General features: G+C 36.5%; 1 protein-coding gene across 1 annotated transcript in view; it reads left to right on the forward strand.

The window, feature by feature from the left end:
• The window catches only part of LOC139728554 (integrin alpha-9-like), a 68,942-nt gene that overhangs the window by 49,449 nt on the left and 2,395 nt on the right, over positions 1 to 17,098 (forward strand). Inside the window, exons 13-24 of the mRNA XM_071639491.1 lie at positions 2,334 to 2,494; positions 2,914 to 3,081; positions 3,717 to 3,796; positions 4,499 to 4,646; positions 5,282 to 5,428; positions 10,034 to 10,206; positions 10,705 to 10,876; positions 11,522 to 11,638; positions 12,193 to 12,345; positions 13,606 to 13,719; positions 14,479 to 14,577; positions 16,031 to 16,150. Of these exons, the coding sequence (XP_071495592.1) occupies positions 2,334 to 2,494; positions 2,914 to 3,081; positions 3,717 to 3,796; positions 4,499 to 4,646; positions 5,282 to 5,428; positions 10,034 to 10,206; positions 10,705 to 10,876; positions 11,522 to 11,638; positions 12,193 to 12,345; positions 13,606 to 13,719; positions 14,479 to 14,577; positions 16,031 to 16,150 (1,652 nt within the window). The remainder of the gene's footprint in view (positions 1 to 2,333; positions 2,495 to 2,913; positions 3,082 to 3,716; positions 3,797 to 4,498; positions 4,647 to 5,281; positions 5,429 to 10,033; positions 10,207 to 10,704; positions 10,877 to 11,521; positions 11,639 to 12,192; positions 12,346 to 13,605; positions 13,720 to 14,478; positions 14,578 to 16,030; positions 16,151 to 17,098) is intronic.

Here is a 17,098-nt window from a genome sequence, read left to right on the forward strand (position 1 = left end):
TTTTGATCCCTTTGTCTGTTTGTGACCAAACTTGGATGGGAGATGTCGCTTGGGGAGTTGAAGGTCATCATAAGGTCAAAGGTCACATACAGGGGTCAACAAACTTTGAGGGCCCAATGTTAAGTTTTTATGGCGCGTTTTGATTATGGCCCATAACTTTTGATCCCTTTGTCTGTTTGTGACCAAACTTAGATGGTAGATGTCCCTTGGGAAGTTGAAGGTTACCACAAGGTCAAAGGTCAGACAGGGGTCGACAAACTTTTAGGGCCCAATGTTAAGTTTTTCTGGCGCATTTTGATTATGGCTCATAACTTTTGATCCCTTTGTCTGTTTGTGACCAAACTTGGATGGGAGATGTCGCTTGGGGAGTTGAAGGTCATCATAAGGTCAAAGGTCACATACAGGGGTCAACAAACTTTGAGGGCCCAATGTTAAGTTTTTATGGCGCGTTTTGATTATGGCCCATAACTTTTGATCCCTTTGTCTGTTTGTGACCAAACTTAGATGGTAGATGTCCCTTGGGGAGGTAAAGGTCATCACAAGGTCAAAGGTCAAATACAGGGGTCAACGAACTTTTAGGGCCCGATGTTAAGTTTTTAGGGCGCGGTTTGATTATGGCTCATAACTTTTGATCCCTATGTCCGTTTGTGACCAAACTTGGACGGTAGATGTCCCTTCAGGAATAAAAGGTGATGACAAGGTCAAAGGTCACAGAAAGGGGTCAACAAATTTCTAGGGCCCATTGTTAAGCTTTTATGGTGCGCTTCGATTATGGCTCAGAACTTTTGATCTCTTTGTCCGTTTGTGACCAATCTTGGATCATGGTAAATGTCCCTTGGGGGGTTGAATGCCACCACAAGGTCATAGGTCATAGGCAGGTCAATGAACTTCTGGGAGTTAGAAAAATATTAATTTCTTATACACGAATGGGTGAGACACAATTTGGCACTTGCCTTGTATTTTGTTAATGCGCCTCTCCTTTACAGAATTCTTGGATCCGCCCCTGTTCTTTATCTAGGTTAGCCTCTTCTGTATTGCTGCTTCTCGTCCAGAGGGCCCTATACCATTATTATTTCCCTAGGGTTGCCAGGTACCCATTTCTACACCTGGGTTAAGAGGAACATCATGGGCAAAATATGTTGTCTGAGGATGATCACAGCGTGCAGTGTTTGAACCCTCTGTCTTACCCTCTCTATCGTACTGCTCTTATATTTCTCCTACTTGAATGACACTTTGACACACATCACACTGGCTTTAAATCAAGAGTGGAACATTTGACACATATGACAGTCATCTCCAAACTAAAGATCAACTGGATGTGATACATTAAAAAAGTGGGAGATCATTGAAATTGTCAAGGGAGACTGTTTAAACTTCTATAAACTATTAATATGTTTCTGTTTGAAATGGAGAATAAATGAATGAATAAAATGCAGCCTTATTCTTTTTTTTTTCTTTTTTTTTTGCTGGTTCGTCAGTTGCTTCAGCTTTCCCCGAGTTTGTCAGAAACAATGTCCCCATTCGGATGTAGTTCCCTTGTACTTGTTTTCAGGTGCTATATGCATGAATGTGACTTTCTTACCATTAGTCTGTAATATATGTGACAGTGCACCTCAAAACGAACATAAAGTCGCACATACTGATTTTGCGTGAGGACTTAAAATAAGTGAAATGGGTCAATCTAGCCGAACTTGACTTTTTCATATTTTCTGAAAGAGTGGGTCTTCTTTTACATTATGCTAAAATTTGGTATCATAAAAAGGGCAGGAAAGTGTGTTTTTTTAGCAGTTTATATCGAACATTTTTGGTAGAATAGTGTGATTAGGTGTGTCATTAGAATCCCCTTTTCATTTCTGAAAAACCTTGTCCACACTCTTCACTTTCAACTCTAATAACTTTTGAAAGGATGATGCTACTGCTTTGAAAGTTGGCATTAATTATGGACAGAGTGTGTTAATGAGGCATGCTTAATTTCAGTTTAATCTAATAATCTCTTCATTGTTGTTACTCTGGTGGTTTACTTCCTGTTTTTTGTCCCATTCATCGCACAGCCAGCACGGTTTGGTAAAGATGAGGCGCTTGAATAGACACTGTACTTCAGAGCCTCTTTTCTCAGTTCACACTTTTCCTGAGTTTGTGCTTTCTTTCCAATATTTAGATAGGTTAGGACAGTCCATTTGATTTGAGTTTACATCATTTTAAAGCTTAAAGTCTGCTTTTTCAGAATATGGTCTTAACTAAGAATTCATGTCTGGCGACTTTTTGTTTGTTTTGAGGTGCAGGGTCACATATGCACCTCCATAATATGACTATATCACACTCTTATTCATCAGAGGTGATCTATGATGTTGCAATTGACAAGATCAAGTTGGTTGAAGGTTTGAGGCCCCGTTTTCTGATTGAGCAAGGTGACGAGATGGTATCCACGGTCAATAAAACGAAAACAATCTTCAAAGACCAAGAAACCTGCTTCAACTACACAGCCTATTTGCAGGTGAGTACTGTGAAAAAGGATCGGTGTAATAAAGTCCTGTAAAGAGCAAATGAAATGTAATAAAATAAGCTGATGTTGTGATTTGTTGCAATCCATGGCTGTTTATGACACAAACCCAACAGCTCAAACTTGTACTGAAAATGAAATGTTCATTATCTCTCGTTTCCTTAAGTACTAATGTATGATAAGGAGAGATGAACAAAGTTGCATTTTTCCCAGTGGTTCTACGAAACTAAACAATTGCTGAAAATGATTAGATTTGAACCACTGTTGATGAGCCTTTTAAAAAAATTCATTGAGAAAAAAACTTGATCAGACAGAAACATCACCTCCCTGTTTAGCTTCATGCCATACAGCAACTTTGCTGAGCAACTTTGCTGAGAGGAAATGTCACCCTCCATGTCTTTCTCTATGTAAAGGACACAGCTACTGACTTCTTGACCGCCCTTCCAGTGGACGTCACCTACATTCTCATGGATTATGATGTGGAGCCACCGGCGCGTGGAGACGTTCCATACCGCTTCCCAGCCGGCCTGGCCCCTGTAATGAAGAGTTACCAGTGTGGACGTGAGACAGAAGAAAGACAGGTGAGGAGTAGGGGTTACAGATTTGGAAGGAAAGGTGGAGTTTTAGTGCCCACCACCCTCCTGAGTTGGGGGGATGGGTCACCACACATCAGATTTTTTATTTTTTTTTTTGCTCTGCCATTTATTAAATGTCTTCAATCCCGAAGTTTCAAGATTGTGGAATGATTCATATATATATATATATATATATATATATATATATATATATATATATATATATATATATATGTATATATATATATATATATATATATATATATATATATATATATGTATATATATATATATATATGTATATATATATATATATATATATATATATATATATATATGTATGTATATCGACCAAATATTCTTAAACCCTCTTTCTTCTTGCTAGAATACATTCTACTTCTTGTTTTGGCCTGTTCCATTATTTCTGTCACCTTTCTGAATGATCAAATCTTCATAAAAGAGACCAGACATTGCATTGCACACATATGTTTTTGTCATGATAGAGAAATCCCAAAATATATAGATACAGTCTGCTGAAATCCTTAGTTATATAAGTGATATTTCCTTCATACCAAGATTACTGAACCTTCCTCAGACACATTATTGATTTATCTGTTTCTTTTGTTTCTTTTCAAATTCAGGTTATGTTTGTCAGTGATTGTGGCAGTGATGCCGTGTGTGAAACAGACATCCGCCTCACAGGGAATGTAGAAACTGAAGGGTGAGAAAGCCTCAGGAATCTCTTCATTTTAACTTGTTCAGGATGAGCTGATTTTACTTCAACAAGCATTTGCCAGACACCTGCCGGAGTATACTCAAAACTAATTTTCAATGGGTTAATTTACTGGTATGCATCTGTCAAGATTCAAAGACCTATTTGGACATTGGCACACCAAATTAACTGTTTTCAGCTATAGTGAAATATAGAAAAAATAGTAAAAAAAGAAGGTTGTGAGCAGGGCCGATGCTGCATTTTTAAAAGTGGGGAGGGGCCCAGTTTATATTTCTGGTGTCACTCCCAGGTTAGACTCTATGTATTCCTGTGCATCATACAAGAAAGTATGTGGTCTTTTAATGATGTGGTCATTATTTTCTTATAAAGTTGTCAATCAGAAATAATCAGAAATGCCATAAATCTTGTGACTTGTGAATGATTGCAGTTATTAGTATCATAACCATTATTGCCAATGTTTGATATGATTTAACATGAAAGAATTTAAATGAACTTCAGTTAGCCTGACTTACATGATCATCAATTAAGTATCTGCTGTGCATTAGGTTGTGTGAGGGAGATCTTTTTTGACTCCCAAGCACAGAAAAATATGTTGTAAGATTCACCCCTGCAAAGATTACAATTAGAGTGATATTTATACAAGCAGGTTAATTGTCATCACTTTTTGGTTGACCTATAAACCCATCACAGGGGTACAGCAAACCAAATAGTTGTTGGTGGTCCAGGCAAGCTCTACGTCAATGCACGCATCGCTAACGTTGGCGAAGAAGCCCATCAAGCTCTCTTCACTGTGGATCATGTGACCGACATGCGATATGAGGGACTTGAAGTCAAGGAGGTAGATCATGCTTGAGTCATATGATTTTCATAGATAATGGAGCGCTAAGATAAGCTTGTAGTTCCAGCTGATATTGGATATTTCTGAAGTGAATATTGGATCATGTATCACGGATCACTTTATATTCCTAACCATGGCTGTCCATGCCATTTTCTATGGATTCAAACAGGGCTCGACATTCACTTTTGTGTTTAGTGGCCTGTTTGAGCCACTGAAATCTTTAAAGTTGAATTGTTGGTGGTCTGAAATAAGAGCAAAAGTAATTATCCATTTTCAATCAATCTTAGCTGCTTGATTGGACCACTGAAAGATAAATTTAGTGGCCCAACAGCAATTCTTAGTTGCCCCTGGCCACCGCTGATGTCAAGCCGTGATTGAAACCAAACTTGATACATGGTTGACTTTGTAGAATTCTGTGTGTGTGGAGTGTTGTTTTTTTTTTCAAATTCTAAGCAGAAGACAGGTACAGGTATTCATGTTCATCATATGATGTTATATTTTGAGTCAGGAATAATTCAGAACATGCAAGAACATTTCATACAGAAATAGAGGCCTCTCCAATGACCAATCATCACTTTGGTCTTTTTTTTTCATCTGACTGAACTACTGTATGCTATCATGATGTTTATCTTCAGGTGTCCTGCATTGATGACAGTGGTGAAGACGTCACAACAGGATGTAATGCAGGTCAAGAGTTAGTGACCTGTCAACCTACTCAGATCGACCTAGGATCCTCAAAAGTCACCTGTAACCTTGGTAACCCTATGAAGGCATATACAGCAGTAAGTAGAGTTTCTTTTTTTTTTTGTGCAAGTGCGTGTGGAGACAGTTGCATGGAAGGGAGCTCATGCTGCTCAGTCGATAGTGCGTAAACTAGTTTTCGCAATTATACTCCTGTGAAAGTGTCACTTTTGACCAAAATGTCTGCAGTTATGGGAAATCAAACAACGAAATATATTTCATGAGAATAGACAAAAACACATGTATCTGTATAAACCGATAAAGCTGTTCACAAGGATAATGATAATAGTAACATCCAATGGTAACAGTAATGATATCTAACATTTTATTACTGATAATGACAAAAGTGACAAAGATGGTGATGATGTTATCAGTTAAGATGACAGTGATAATGATAATTAGATAGATTGAATGGTGGTAGTAATGGTGGTGATATCTCTTCCTACTTGATATATAAAGTTTTCTACATCAGAAATTGTTTCTCAGAATATTGAACACTAATCCGGTTACAACAGATTTCTCCTCTTCATAGCAGTATGAACAAACACTCAAATACCAACAAACATACACTTCTACAAACACACACACAAATACCCACAAACATCCACTTCTACAAACACACATAAAAATACACCGTCCTATAAACATAAAGTCACACAAGCACCCTCAAACACTGACAAACATTCATTCGCACTACACATACGGGCCATTCTCCCAAAAAGTGTGCAAAACTGTGATTTTCGTGTCACCAGCATGTTCATACAGTTTGAATTGATATTTTGTTCCTCAGAAATCAATTTTTTTAGTTAAATTTATCCGAGAGGTTAGACCTGTAAAATACATATCAATAAAGCTATTGAGACATCCGGGATAATATTAGAAATATGATCCGAAGTTTGATGTAACCCTAAATACCCCATGTCGCCAGACAAGGCAGTGCCAGCGCTGTGGCATAGTGGATAAGACTCCCGACTCCCGATCGGAGGACCCGAGTTCGAATCCCACCCAGTGCTTACGTCCTTGGACAAGATGCTTTTACCCACCATGTCCCTCTCGACCCAGGTGTATAAATGGGTACCTGGCACCGCTAGGGTAATAATAATGGCAGGGCCCTCTGGTAGAGCAGTGGTAACACTGAAGAGGCTACCCTGGGTAAATAAGACCTTATTATTATTATTATTATGCTCATATAACAAGTTGTTACTCGTTAACATATCATTCAAATCAAATCTTTTGTACCTCATTCCATTGACCTTCGAGTGCCTGAATGCAAAATAATATTACATAATAATGTGATGTTTTTATATTTCTCTAAGAGATCATTTCTATCATTCCGCCAAATCGCGGTCAGATACATTACCCTTTTTCAGACTCTTGAGAGAAGATCAAAGAAATGCTGCATGGCAATGTAATTTCGTTTGTCAAACAAAGTCAACCTAACGCATACATGGAACCATGCTTTATTCATTGAATCTCTTGTTACAAAAAAATATACTGATCCAAAGCCGCAAATGCCTTATGTTATGATGAGCTGATATCAGATACGTTACCTAAACTTTGCTTCATTTAGAAAAAAAGTATGCTGTAAATAAAAACAAAGCTCAGATACTCTTGAATAATTAAGGTAATGATTAATCACACAACAGAAATTGTTGGAGAAAATGAATAATTTTGTAGATAATAGTGTGAGAACGGTAATGGCACATCAGTTACGTTGCCATCAAACATGTCAGATACATTACCAATAAAATGTATTGTGCAGCAAGGCTAACCGCGACGCGCTTTTGTGCGCGGATTTAACCGGTTGGCAATGTGTTCTATATAACTTGCTAAGAGGACATATAGCTTTAAGATGAATTAAAAGTTGATTTGGTGAAAATCGGTTTTGAAATGGCCGATATATCAAAAATAAAGTAAAAGAAAGAGGTCCTAACAAAATGTGATAGCTCATCTACTTTTATTTGGACTTCTTTCGTGTACTTTATTTTGGACATCTCAGTCATTTCACAACCGATTTCATGAAATGAATACTTAATTCTTCTTAGAGTTGTATGTTCTAGTATTTCGTATAAGTGGATTTCGATTATCTTGCAAAAAGTTAAAACCTAAATACTCATCTAAACCAGAACTGTACTATCCCTTAAAATTGTGGCATTTACAAAAAGGGATGTCAAACATACGTTACAAATTCATTTTATTTCTGCTTTGTTGTGTGTGTGTGTGTGTGTGTGTGTGTGTGTTTTGTTTCGTTTCACAATAGAAGGACTTTATGGGCTGAAGTGTGGTACCCACCTTTTTTTTTTCAACTTCACAGCAAATGCAACAACATGAACGGTCTACCTTCGTTCATTATAATTTTACATCTTATCTACATAAAATGGGCTTAGTATTATGTTTAAAGTCAAGAGCACTTCCTTCTTTGCAGGTTTATGTTCTAAAAATGACAATAGGATTTGATGTCTAACATTTTGCATCAGGTTTTTGAATCACATGTTTGAGTGATCGGGGTTTCATGTAAATCGGTAGTTAATTGTGTCAATTTAATCTTGCAAATACTTTGTCAGATACGTTACCATCGTTTATTGGTTCTTGAGACCTAATTTATTGAAGAGAGGAAGAAAGGAAAATTGAATTCATGTGTATCATTTGCATAAATCTTTTCCAATTTCATTCTTACCGTCTTCCATGTATCATAATAACAAAATTTCGGAACTATATCAGAAAAGTAGTATTGTGGATTTGTGCTTGCTTTTCTTTCGTATTTCACATACATCTCATAGTTTTATTGAAGAGTTATCTAATCTTCTATCTATGACAAGAACATTCTTTATGTTTAGAAGTGTGGTGTTTTAATGAAAATAATCATATTGTGATGTTCCTACAAGTTAAAATGAATGTAATGGCATGATTGGTGTTGGGTTTAAAATTGTATACTAACGGAATGTCTGATGCGTCAGATACGTTACCACACACCATTCTTCTTTCGATCCGAAATGTATTTAATCTTGCAGAGATGTTACCTGGCATTCGCTATTTATGAGAAGTATAATACTTGTTCATAATGTTTCATACATAATCAATGAGATTATTGATATAATTCAAATGCTGGTAAAAATGTTAGATTAGGGTAACATATTTGAGGCAGAAATACTATATTATTTGTAACGTACGATCATTTTTATTACAGATTAGATCAAGGCTGACTCCAAAATGTTTTCATGATGTTTGTAGATGTTTAAGCTTGTAGTTTTACATTATCATTGCCATTTTAAAGCAAGAAATAAGCAGACAATCAACAGTTTTTTAAGATGCTACCTCTGGTAACGTATCTGATATTTGGCTTTAACATGCAAAAAAGGACTCTACGTTTAGAAATGTTTCTAGAAAAAATATGGGCTCTCAAAAATCACCCATTGATTTTTGTCGAGCCCACTGGAGGTGGGGGGAGACTAAGGGATCACCTGCGGCGTCTGTCCGTCCTTGGGGAGTGGATGGTCACCACAAGGTCAAAGGTCACAAGCATGGGTCAATGAACTTTTAGAGCCCAATGTTAAGTTTTTATGGCACGTTTCTATTATGGGTCATAACTTATGATCCATCGGTCCATTTGTGACTAAACTTGAATGGTAGATGTCCCTTGGGGAGTGAATGATCACCACAAGGTCAAAGGTCGCAAGCAGGGGTCAACAAACTTTAAGAGCCCAATGTTAAGTTTTTATGGTTATGGGTCATAACTTTTGATCAAACATGGGTCAACGAACTTTTAGAGCCCAATGTTAAGTTTTAATGGCGCGTTTCTATCATGGGTCATAACTTTTGATCCATGTCCGTTTGTGACCAAACTTGGATGGTAGATGTCCCTTGGGGAGTGGATGGTCACCCCAAGGTCAAAGGTCACAGGCAGGGGTCAACAAACTTTAAGGGCCCAATTTTAAGTTTTTATGGCACATTTCTTTTTTGCCATAAATTTTTACCCTTTTATATCTCTTTTTATCTGTTATATCTCTTTTTTTATATGTTATAATAATGTTATGATTTCTTGTACGCGAATGGGCGAGACACATGGCACTTGCCTTGTTTTGTATTTCTAAGGGATTGAAGTTTTTTAATTGATAAGAAATGAATGAAATCTCTGATGTTGAATTTTTGTCATTTGTACAATGGTAATTGCACACTTTTTCGGAGATGGCCCATACAAACATATGAATACAAGATACAATGGTGTATATGCATATATATGAAACAAGTCTGTGTAAAGAAGCAGTATATGTGTTAACATTGAATATGTGACAGGATAATGTTTACATAAAACTCAAACTCCCCCTTACACTCTTTTCAGGTGTTTATAATTTTTTTCTACTTCTACCTGTTTCCCTTTTTTTTCTTACACTTTTGTTAGTTTAATCTTAACCCGTTGAGGACGAGTCCCGAGTATACTTGGGCAAGTGTCTATGGGAAATGCATATTATAGCAAAATAAGTTCATTCTCAATGGGTTAAGAGTCTGTCTTAACCTGTTGAGGATGGACTGATTTTCCTATAACATTTCCCATTCACCCCAGCCCAAGAGTACTCGGAACAAGTCTTCTTCTTGTGTTGCGACATATAACCTTGTCACTCTCTTACTGATTATTTGTTCGTGTTCAGAATACACTGCGTCTTCGTTTTGACATTGGCGGTCTCATCTGGCTGAGCGGTCGGACGATCTCCATTCAGATGACTGCCAGCACCAGCAGTAAACAAACAGATGAAATGATGTGGGACAACAGTATCAGTTTTGCATACAGCCTTGTGATAGAAGCCGACATTGGACTCTATGGGTAAGTCAAAGACAGGCAGTGAGTTGAGCAAAGGATTCCTTACATGCAAAAAAGAAATTATGTTGCATGAATATCATACATTTTTACATTGTTTTTTTTTGTGTAACTTAGTAACTTGAAACAGTCCCTTCCTTTATGCATGATGATTACAAGATGAGATTAGAGATGATTTGATAACAAAGCTCTAATTCAACTTTCATCTTGATGAATCAAGGTCGTAATTATAATTATTGTGAATAACCTCCAAAAATGGTAGCCCATGAGGAAGGGAAAGATTAATTCCTGACAGTTTAATGTGGAGTAAGTCATAACATATAACTTGTAAATAACTTAATTTAAGATCTTCTGTTCCCTATACCTCTCCCCCCCCCTCTCTCTCTCTCTCTCTCTCTCTCTCTCTCCCTCTCTCTGTCTGCCTGTCTTTCTTTCTTTCTTTCATTCTCTCTCCAACACTTCTTGATCTCTGTCTCTTTTGTGTGACACTTCACCAACTCTCAGTATGACTACACCGGAGAGTGTGTTTTACAGTAGCAACAGCTCCCGATATGCCGATACGGACTCAGCAGCAACAGCTCTGACGGAGGCACTGAGCATGGCTCTACTGCCTGACCCCACTGCACGGGAATTCAACGACACATATATAGGGGCTCCATTCACAATTTCATACACAGTAAGTTCTTGGGTGTACCTAAAATAGATATATGTAGGAGTTCCTTCATCTTTGCTACCATGCTGTGCATGTATTGGCCAAGGTCTCTCGCTCCACATAAACTGTAATGCAAAGGTTTGTGTTGCCCGAGAGTCAGAATGCAGGGGAGTAATACATATTAGAATAATGCATGCGATTTTTTTTTTCATAGTAAGATGCATGCTTATTTGGCACTCGGTCATAAAAACACAAATCCCTGTTTTGAGACACCATGTTATCACATGTCACATGACCTGGAAGCACCATGTCTGACCTTTCTAAATCTTGATACTAGAAGCTGTTCAAGACTATGAATATGAGGCAGTTTGGAATAATGAAAAAAAACAAACTGTTGATATCTCAGTTTGGGTTTTGTTTTAAGCTGCCATTTTTTTTACAGTAGGTATAGAAAAAAAAAAAACTTTCCCAGGTAAAGACAAACTTATAAAATTTGAGTTGGTCAACCCAATTGACATACCTTGGTACAGTATAGAGAATCCTAATCTGCATCTTTTTATGGATTTTTAGCTGGGGGGTCAATTATGAATGATATAGTGTAGGCCTACGCATAACACAGCAGTGATAACAATCAATGATTGATATATGGTGGTATGTGTGTCCCTATAGTTGTCCAATGAAGGGCCTGGAATCCTCCCACATAGTTCGTTGCTGACCATCAACATTCCATGGCGGATGGTGGATGGTGGCTGGCTGATTTACATCAAGAGCATCTCTGTGACAGAGGTCAGTGACCTTCATCTGTCAATATAACACCCATCAGTAGTTTGAATGTTTGTATTTCAGGAATGTAATTATGCTGTTTGTAGGCCTACATGCTTGCATCCTATTTCATCCAATCAACAAAGCAGTGGGGCTCCATGAAGATCTGTTTTATGCATTGTGTATCATGCAATAATGATTCATGCAATAGGCTTATTATATTATGTCTGAATACCCAAATTCCTTTAAATGCAGAAACTACAAAGATATCTTCTGAAAGGCCCCATGATTTACTTGATCTTACAAGCTATTATTTATTTTACCTCTTTAATGTGTTTATTTTTCTGTGTGATATATGATTGTGAATGCATGTAAAACTTGATACCTTGTGAAATGAAGTTAACAAGCTGAAATTTGAAATATAGGCCTTTGCAAATATTATTTTTCTCTCGTATCTGTATTGTAATGTGATGTTATGGAAATCATTGCTAATCATAATCAAATTGTTCATATCATATGTGCATAGAAAGTTGGATAACCTATAACTGAAAACCTGAAATCATATCTTTATGGAGCAGAGGATGGGGTCTGGTTCATGCAACACCGATGATATCCTTCGACTGCAGAGCAACATGCTCTTGGAAGTCTTGCAGGGCTCAAACTCCTTTCCTTATGCCCCTGAAGAAGATGTCACCCCGCTGTTTGAAGAGCAGCTTTCAGAACAATCAATGGTGAGCATGGAAGAAAACAGCAACAAAAAAAACCACTCAACAACAAACAGAACAAAAGAAAATAAAACATTGTGCCAATATATTTCACAGAACCAATTCTTAAGTCTCCCCATACCAAAATAAAGTTATTGTTTTTTACCTCACTGGGATATTTGTTATTCAACATCAAACATATATACATCTGAATACATTATAATACATCGTGATATTTCAAATAAATGCTTTGAAAAACAAACAATGAAATACAATGTATCGTGACTTAGACCATCACATAAAACATATCAAGAGAAAAGGTGTCTGAACAGACATCATTTGTTTGCTTGTTTGTTTGTTTGTTTGTTTGTTTGTTTGTTTTTTCATCACTTTCCAGAATATGTCATTTGGCATCACTATCAAGACATTGCATAAACATGCTTCACATTTTATGCTAACCAGAACTCCATGTCTCCATTTGACAAGGTACTTGCAAGAGTTCTGTTGGAGAAGATGGGTGGATTATAGCAGTATATTGCAATATATGAAGCTATGAAGTCCCATTGAATCGAAGGCAACATTGTGTGGATGTACAGAGCTGCTTAAGCACACCCTCAAGTTTCAATGACATAATACTTACACCCTTTCACAAGTTACATGAAGCCATATGGTTAGAGCTTATGCCAAAACTGATATTTTTTGGCGACATTTGGTGCAATTTCTGCCATGATAATTTCAATGTTTACATGTTGCTATGTAAATCTCTTCTAATAAGTTGACCTCAAACTGAAGCTGTTCCTTAAATGGGATGGTCTACTCACATGTCACCTGTTAGCATTGAAATGTTACACTCACACTAGCAGTTGGCTTGTGAAGAACTTTTTATGCAAACTTGTGCCTGACATCGTGGGAGAGAAAGATGTTTGTGATATTAAAGGTTGCACATTACATCTTTTTGAATTGTATATGGACATTTGCTTTTATATGCACAGATACTTCTCAGATTGCTTCAGTGTCAATGTATGTATGCTAGTTTTGACCCTGATACTGAAAGATTTATGACAAATGTCTTGAAATTATAGCAATGTTTGTAGAGATCCCCTGTGACATGCAAATAACCCAACTCGATATCCTAACATGACATGTGAATAATTTTGATGTCCATAGCACACCAGTCAAAATATGGGAAGCAGCATATATTACACACTCTGCTGACAAACTGAATGTCTACATTGTACTTCGTGTGTCTATCGTGTCATATGTGTTTGTTTTTTTTTTTTTCTCCAGGATTGCCGTAGAGCCAAATGTGTGGCACTAACCTGCCATATTGACCCTCTACAGATCGGCTACAGCTTGGAAATTCACATCAATGCACTTCAATGGGAGCACACATTCATCACGGTAAGTGTGGAAATTTGCAGTCAATTAATTGTTTCAATTACTTACTTCTGACTTTATTTTGAAATTATTTTGAAATGACTTTTATTAGAAGCAATTTTTATTCTGAATACCATCATTAATTTTGTCATTTGCAATTTTTATTTTTCAACTGATTTTGATGTTGATTTTGAGTTTCATGTTGATATTGATTTAATATGATTTTGATTTTGAGTTTAATTTTATGTGTTATTTTTAATGTAAACCTAACTTTGATTTAATATGATTTTGATTTTTTAGTTTGATTGTATACCTATATGATTCCAGTTATTCTATGTGATATTGATAATAGCTGCATCATAACCTGACAAGTTTGCATTGAAGACAGGCTGATTTCCAACAGCACTCATTTCCCATAGACACTTGTCCGAGTATACTCGGGACTTATCCTCAATGGACTGATATATTTCAGCACATGTATATGTAATGAAATGCCAACTCATGGGGGGGGGGGGGTGGAGTGGGGGTTGTACAGAATTCCACCTGGTAATATGCCACAATGTATGAGTATTTACCATGCAGCACTTTAAAGTACAAATAGATTGACATACATTTTCTGTTCTTGAAGCCCTCATTTACCAGATTTATCACAGTACCGGTATGAACTTTGCCATGTACTCTTCTAATGTCATGAATGAACTTCAATTGAGGTATTGTAGAGATTTAGGTCTGTGATACCAGGCACTAAGTACCTAGCTACCTGTAATCCTCACACCCCAACAGAGAAAGCTTGGCTATGTGGAGCTCTTGACAGAAGCACAGGTGGTATCACTTGGAAATGAACATGGGCAGGGAGAGAATGAGAATCCAGATCGCGTACAAGTAAGTCACGTAAAACAGAGATATACACAAATTATTATATACAGTATATTTTTGCGTGGTTTTTGTTTTTGCAAATTTTATGAGTCGCGTGCCATTTGCGAAATTAGCAACACACGAAAATATTAACTCTGATCATGACTTGAATGCACACATATTGTACATACATTGAATTCTGTTCATCACTGTCCATCCCAATCGCGAATCTAGCCACTCTTGAAATCATTGAGAAATTCTGATTCACAAAAGTTTAGGCTTGCTAAATATATGACACATCAACACAATGAAATTATAAGAGTCACAGACATTTACAGAAAAAAAATGGCAAGGTAGAAAATGTATGGTGTTGCTCTATGAATAAGAAGTGTGATTCATTTTCAAAAAGCAACAGTTTGATATCATAACTACCAAATGTACAAAATCTATGAATGTTTCATATTACATGACTTTTTGTTTTTCATGAAGCATATATGATGGTATTGTTTAAATTGATCTATTCAGTCAAAAGTCATAATTTCCTGCACACAATAATGGCATGTAAACCTTGGACAGCTTTTCTCAAAACCATGAAGGCAAGTTTCCCCTGTCAGTGGCCATTATGAGTATTATAAAATGATGGAGGACAAACTGTACATTACTCATCAAAAAGCTTTATAGTGTCTTAAAATAAGAAAATATTGATGTTTCATGAGTTAATTGGGTTTTGTGGCAATATATTCTATTACAAAATACTGTATCATGAATATGTTGCATTTGATGTCATCTCATTACTAGTGGCAAATGTTACCACCTGTAAATTACAAAACCTATTAATGAGTTATATCCTGTAGCTATATCTAATAATGATCTGTACTTTTTTCTGAGATGATTATTGTATTATGCTTTAGATGACAATAATGTAGTAAACATCATTCCACACAGTCTCATACTCAGTAATGATAATCACAATACATTACATACATCAATTTGACACATAAAATCAGAAGGTGCTGGAAATATATTGTATAATTGGACATAACAAAATAGTGGTATGCAGCTGCATGTGCTACTGAAGGTGTGTTTTAAAAGTTGTCCACTTAACTGCACTGGAATCAGAGTTCCTGACTTCATTCAAAGTTCTAACTGCAGTAGTTCATAAGTTGTTGTTTTTTTTAAATTTGTTTGTTTTGTTTTGTTTTGGGTTGTTGTTTTTTTTTTTGTGGTGAGGGCTCCAGCTCCATTGGTTTCTGTTGCACAGTGTAATTTCTTTCTTTGTTGGGTGTGGCCTTGGAAAGGATGTACTGCAATCAACATTTTGACCAGGGTATACTGGTCTTTGCTGCTTAGTACCGGTACCAAACTTCATTGTCCTTTTGAGTTTCTATTGAGTACAAGTAGTTCCTCAACTGATTTTCTTATCACATTTTCATTGCTCCTTCCCATCCTTACAATTGACTGTGCTTCTGTTCTTGGACAGGTTCCTGTAACTATATTCACAGATGTTGCAGGGAAGGGGACAGTTCCTATTTGGGTCATCATCATCAGCATCATTGGAGGAATTCTCCTCCTCATCTTAATCATCTTGATGCTCTGGAAGGTCAGTGATAACTACCACTATAGTTCGTATTTCTGCCTCAATCTCTAAGAACCAGGAGACTAAATGATAAAACTTTCATTCCTACATATAACACAACAACATATATACCATGTAAGATTTTGTAAGATTTTATTGACTCTATCGACCCCCTCTTGGGGTATGAGAGTACAAACATATTTACAATATATGAATACAAAAATATAAGTGATAATGTACATGTACATGTGAAAATAACAGATATGAATAAATATGTTTACAAAACAAGGCGTAAAGGACGTTTAACTACTCTACCACTACGTGTACAAACATTCACATCTACTTTACTTTCTACAAAAATACTGTCTTTCTTCTTTGGTATTGAAGAGAACTGAAACATAATAATTCTGACAAATTTGGCTAGTTTTTTCAAATGGCAAGCATTAGTTGAATTGAATAATCTGGCCATATGTAATGCACTTGGTCTACTGGCCATCAAGCTACTTGGTAAATACAATAATCTCTCTTTGTTGAAAGAGGGACAAACAAAAATATAATGAAATTCATCACCTATATCGTCGGATGAACAGATAGTACAATGCAATTTATCTGTCAAGCTTGCATCAAACCTGCCCTTATTAACGGGTAATCCATTAGATCTACATCTGAATTTACTTAACCATGTGCTGTAGGACATTTTAATCAGAAGCTGCAGCCTAAGCTGTCTTTAGTATTGCAAGAAATTTTCATGATTAGATCATGATTTTTTTCCCTGTAAATCTATACATATCATAACTACTTAGTTATGACATGAGAAGCCCGAGGCAGTATAATGTCAGTTTGGTGATCTACAAATACTGTATCACCATCATTATCAACTGTTATGGCCACCACCTAATACCACTTCCAATTTTCATGTTCTGGTTGTTAATTAATAGAGTTAATTAGGCGTACATGAGGATTATAATCTTA

This window comes from Diadema antillarum, unplaced genomic scaffold (assembly GCF_040938485.1).
Source record: "Diadema antillarum isolate AM-2024a unplaced genomic scaffold, OU_Dant_1.0 seq00000183_RagTag, whole genome shotgun sequence".
Classification (NCBI taxonomy): Eukaryota; Metazoa; Echinodermata; class Echinoidea; order Diadematoida; family Diadematidae; genus Diadema; species Diadema antillarum.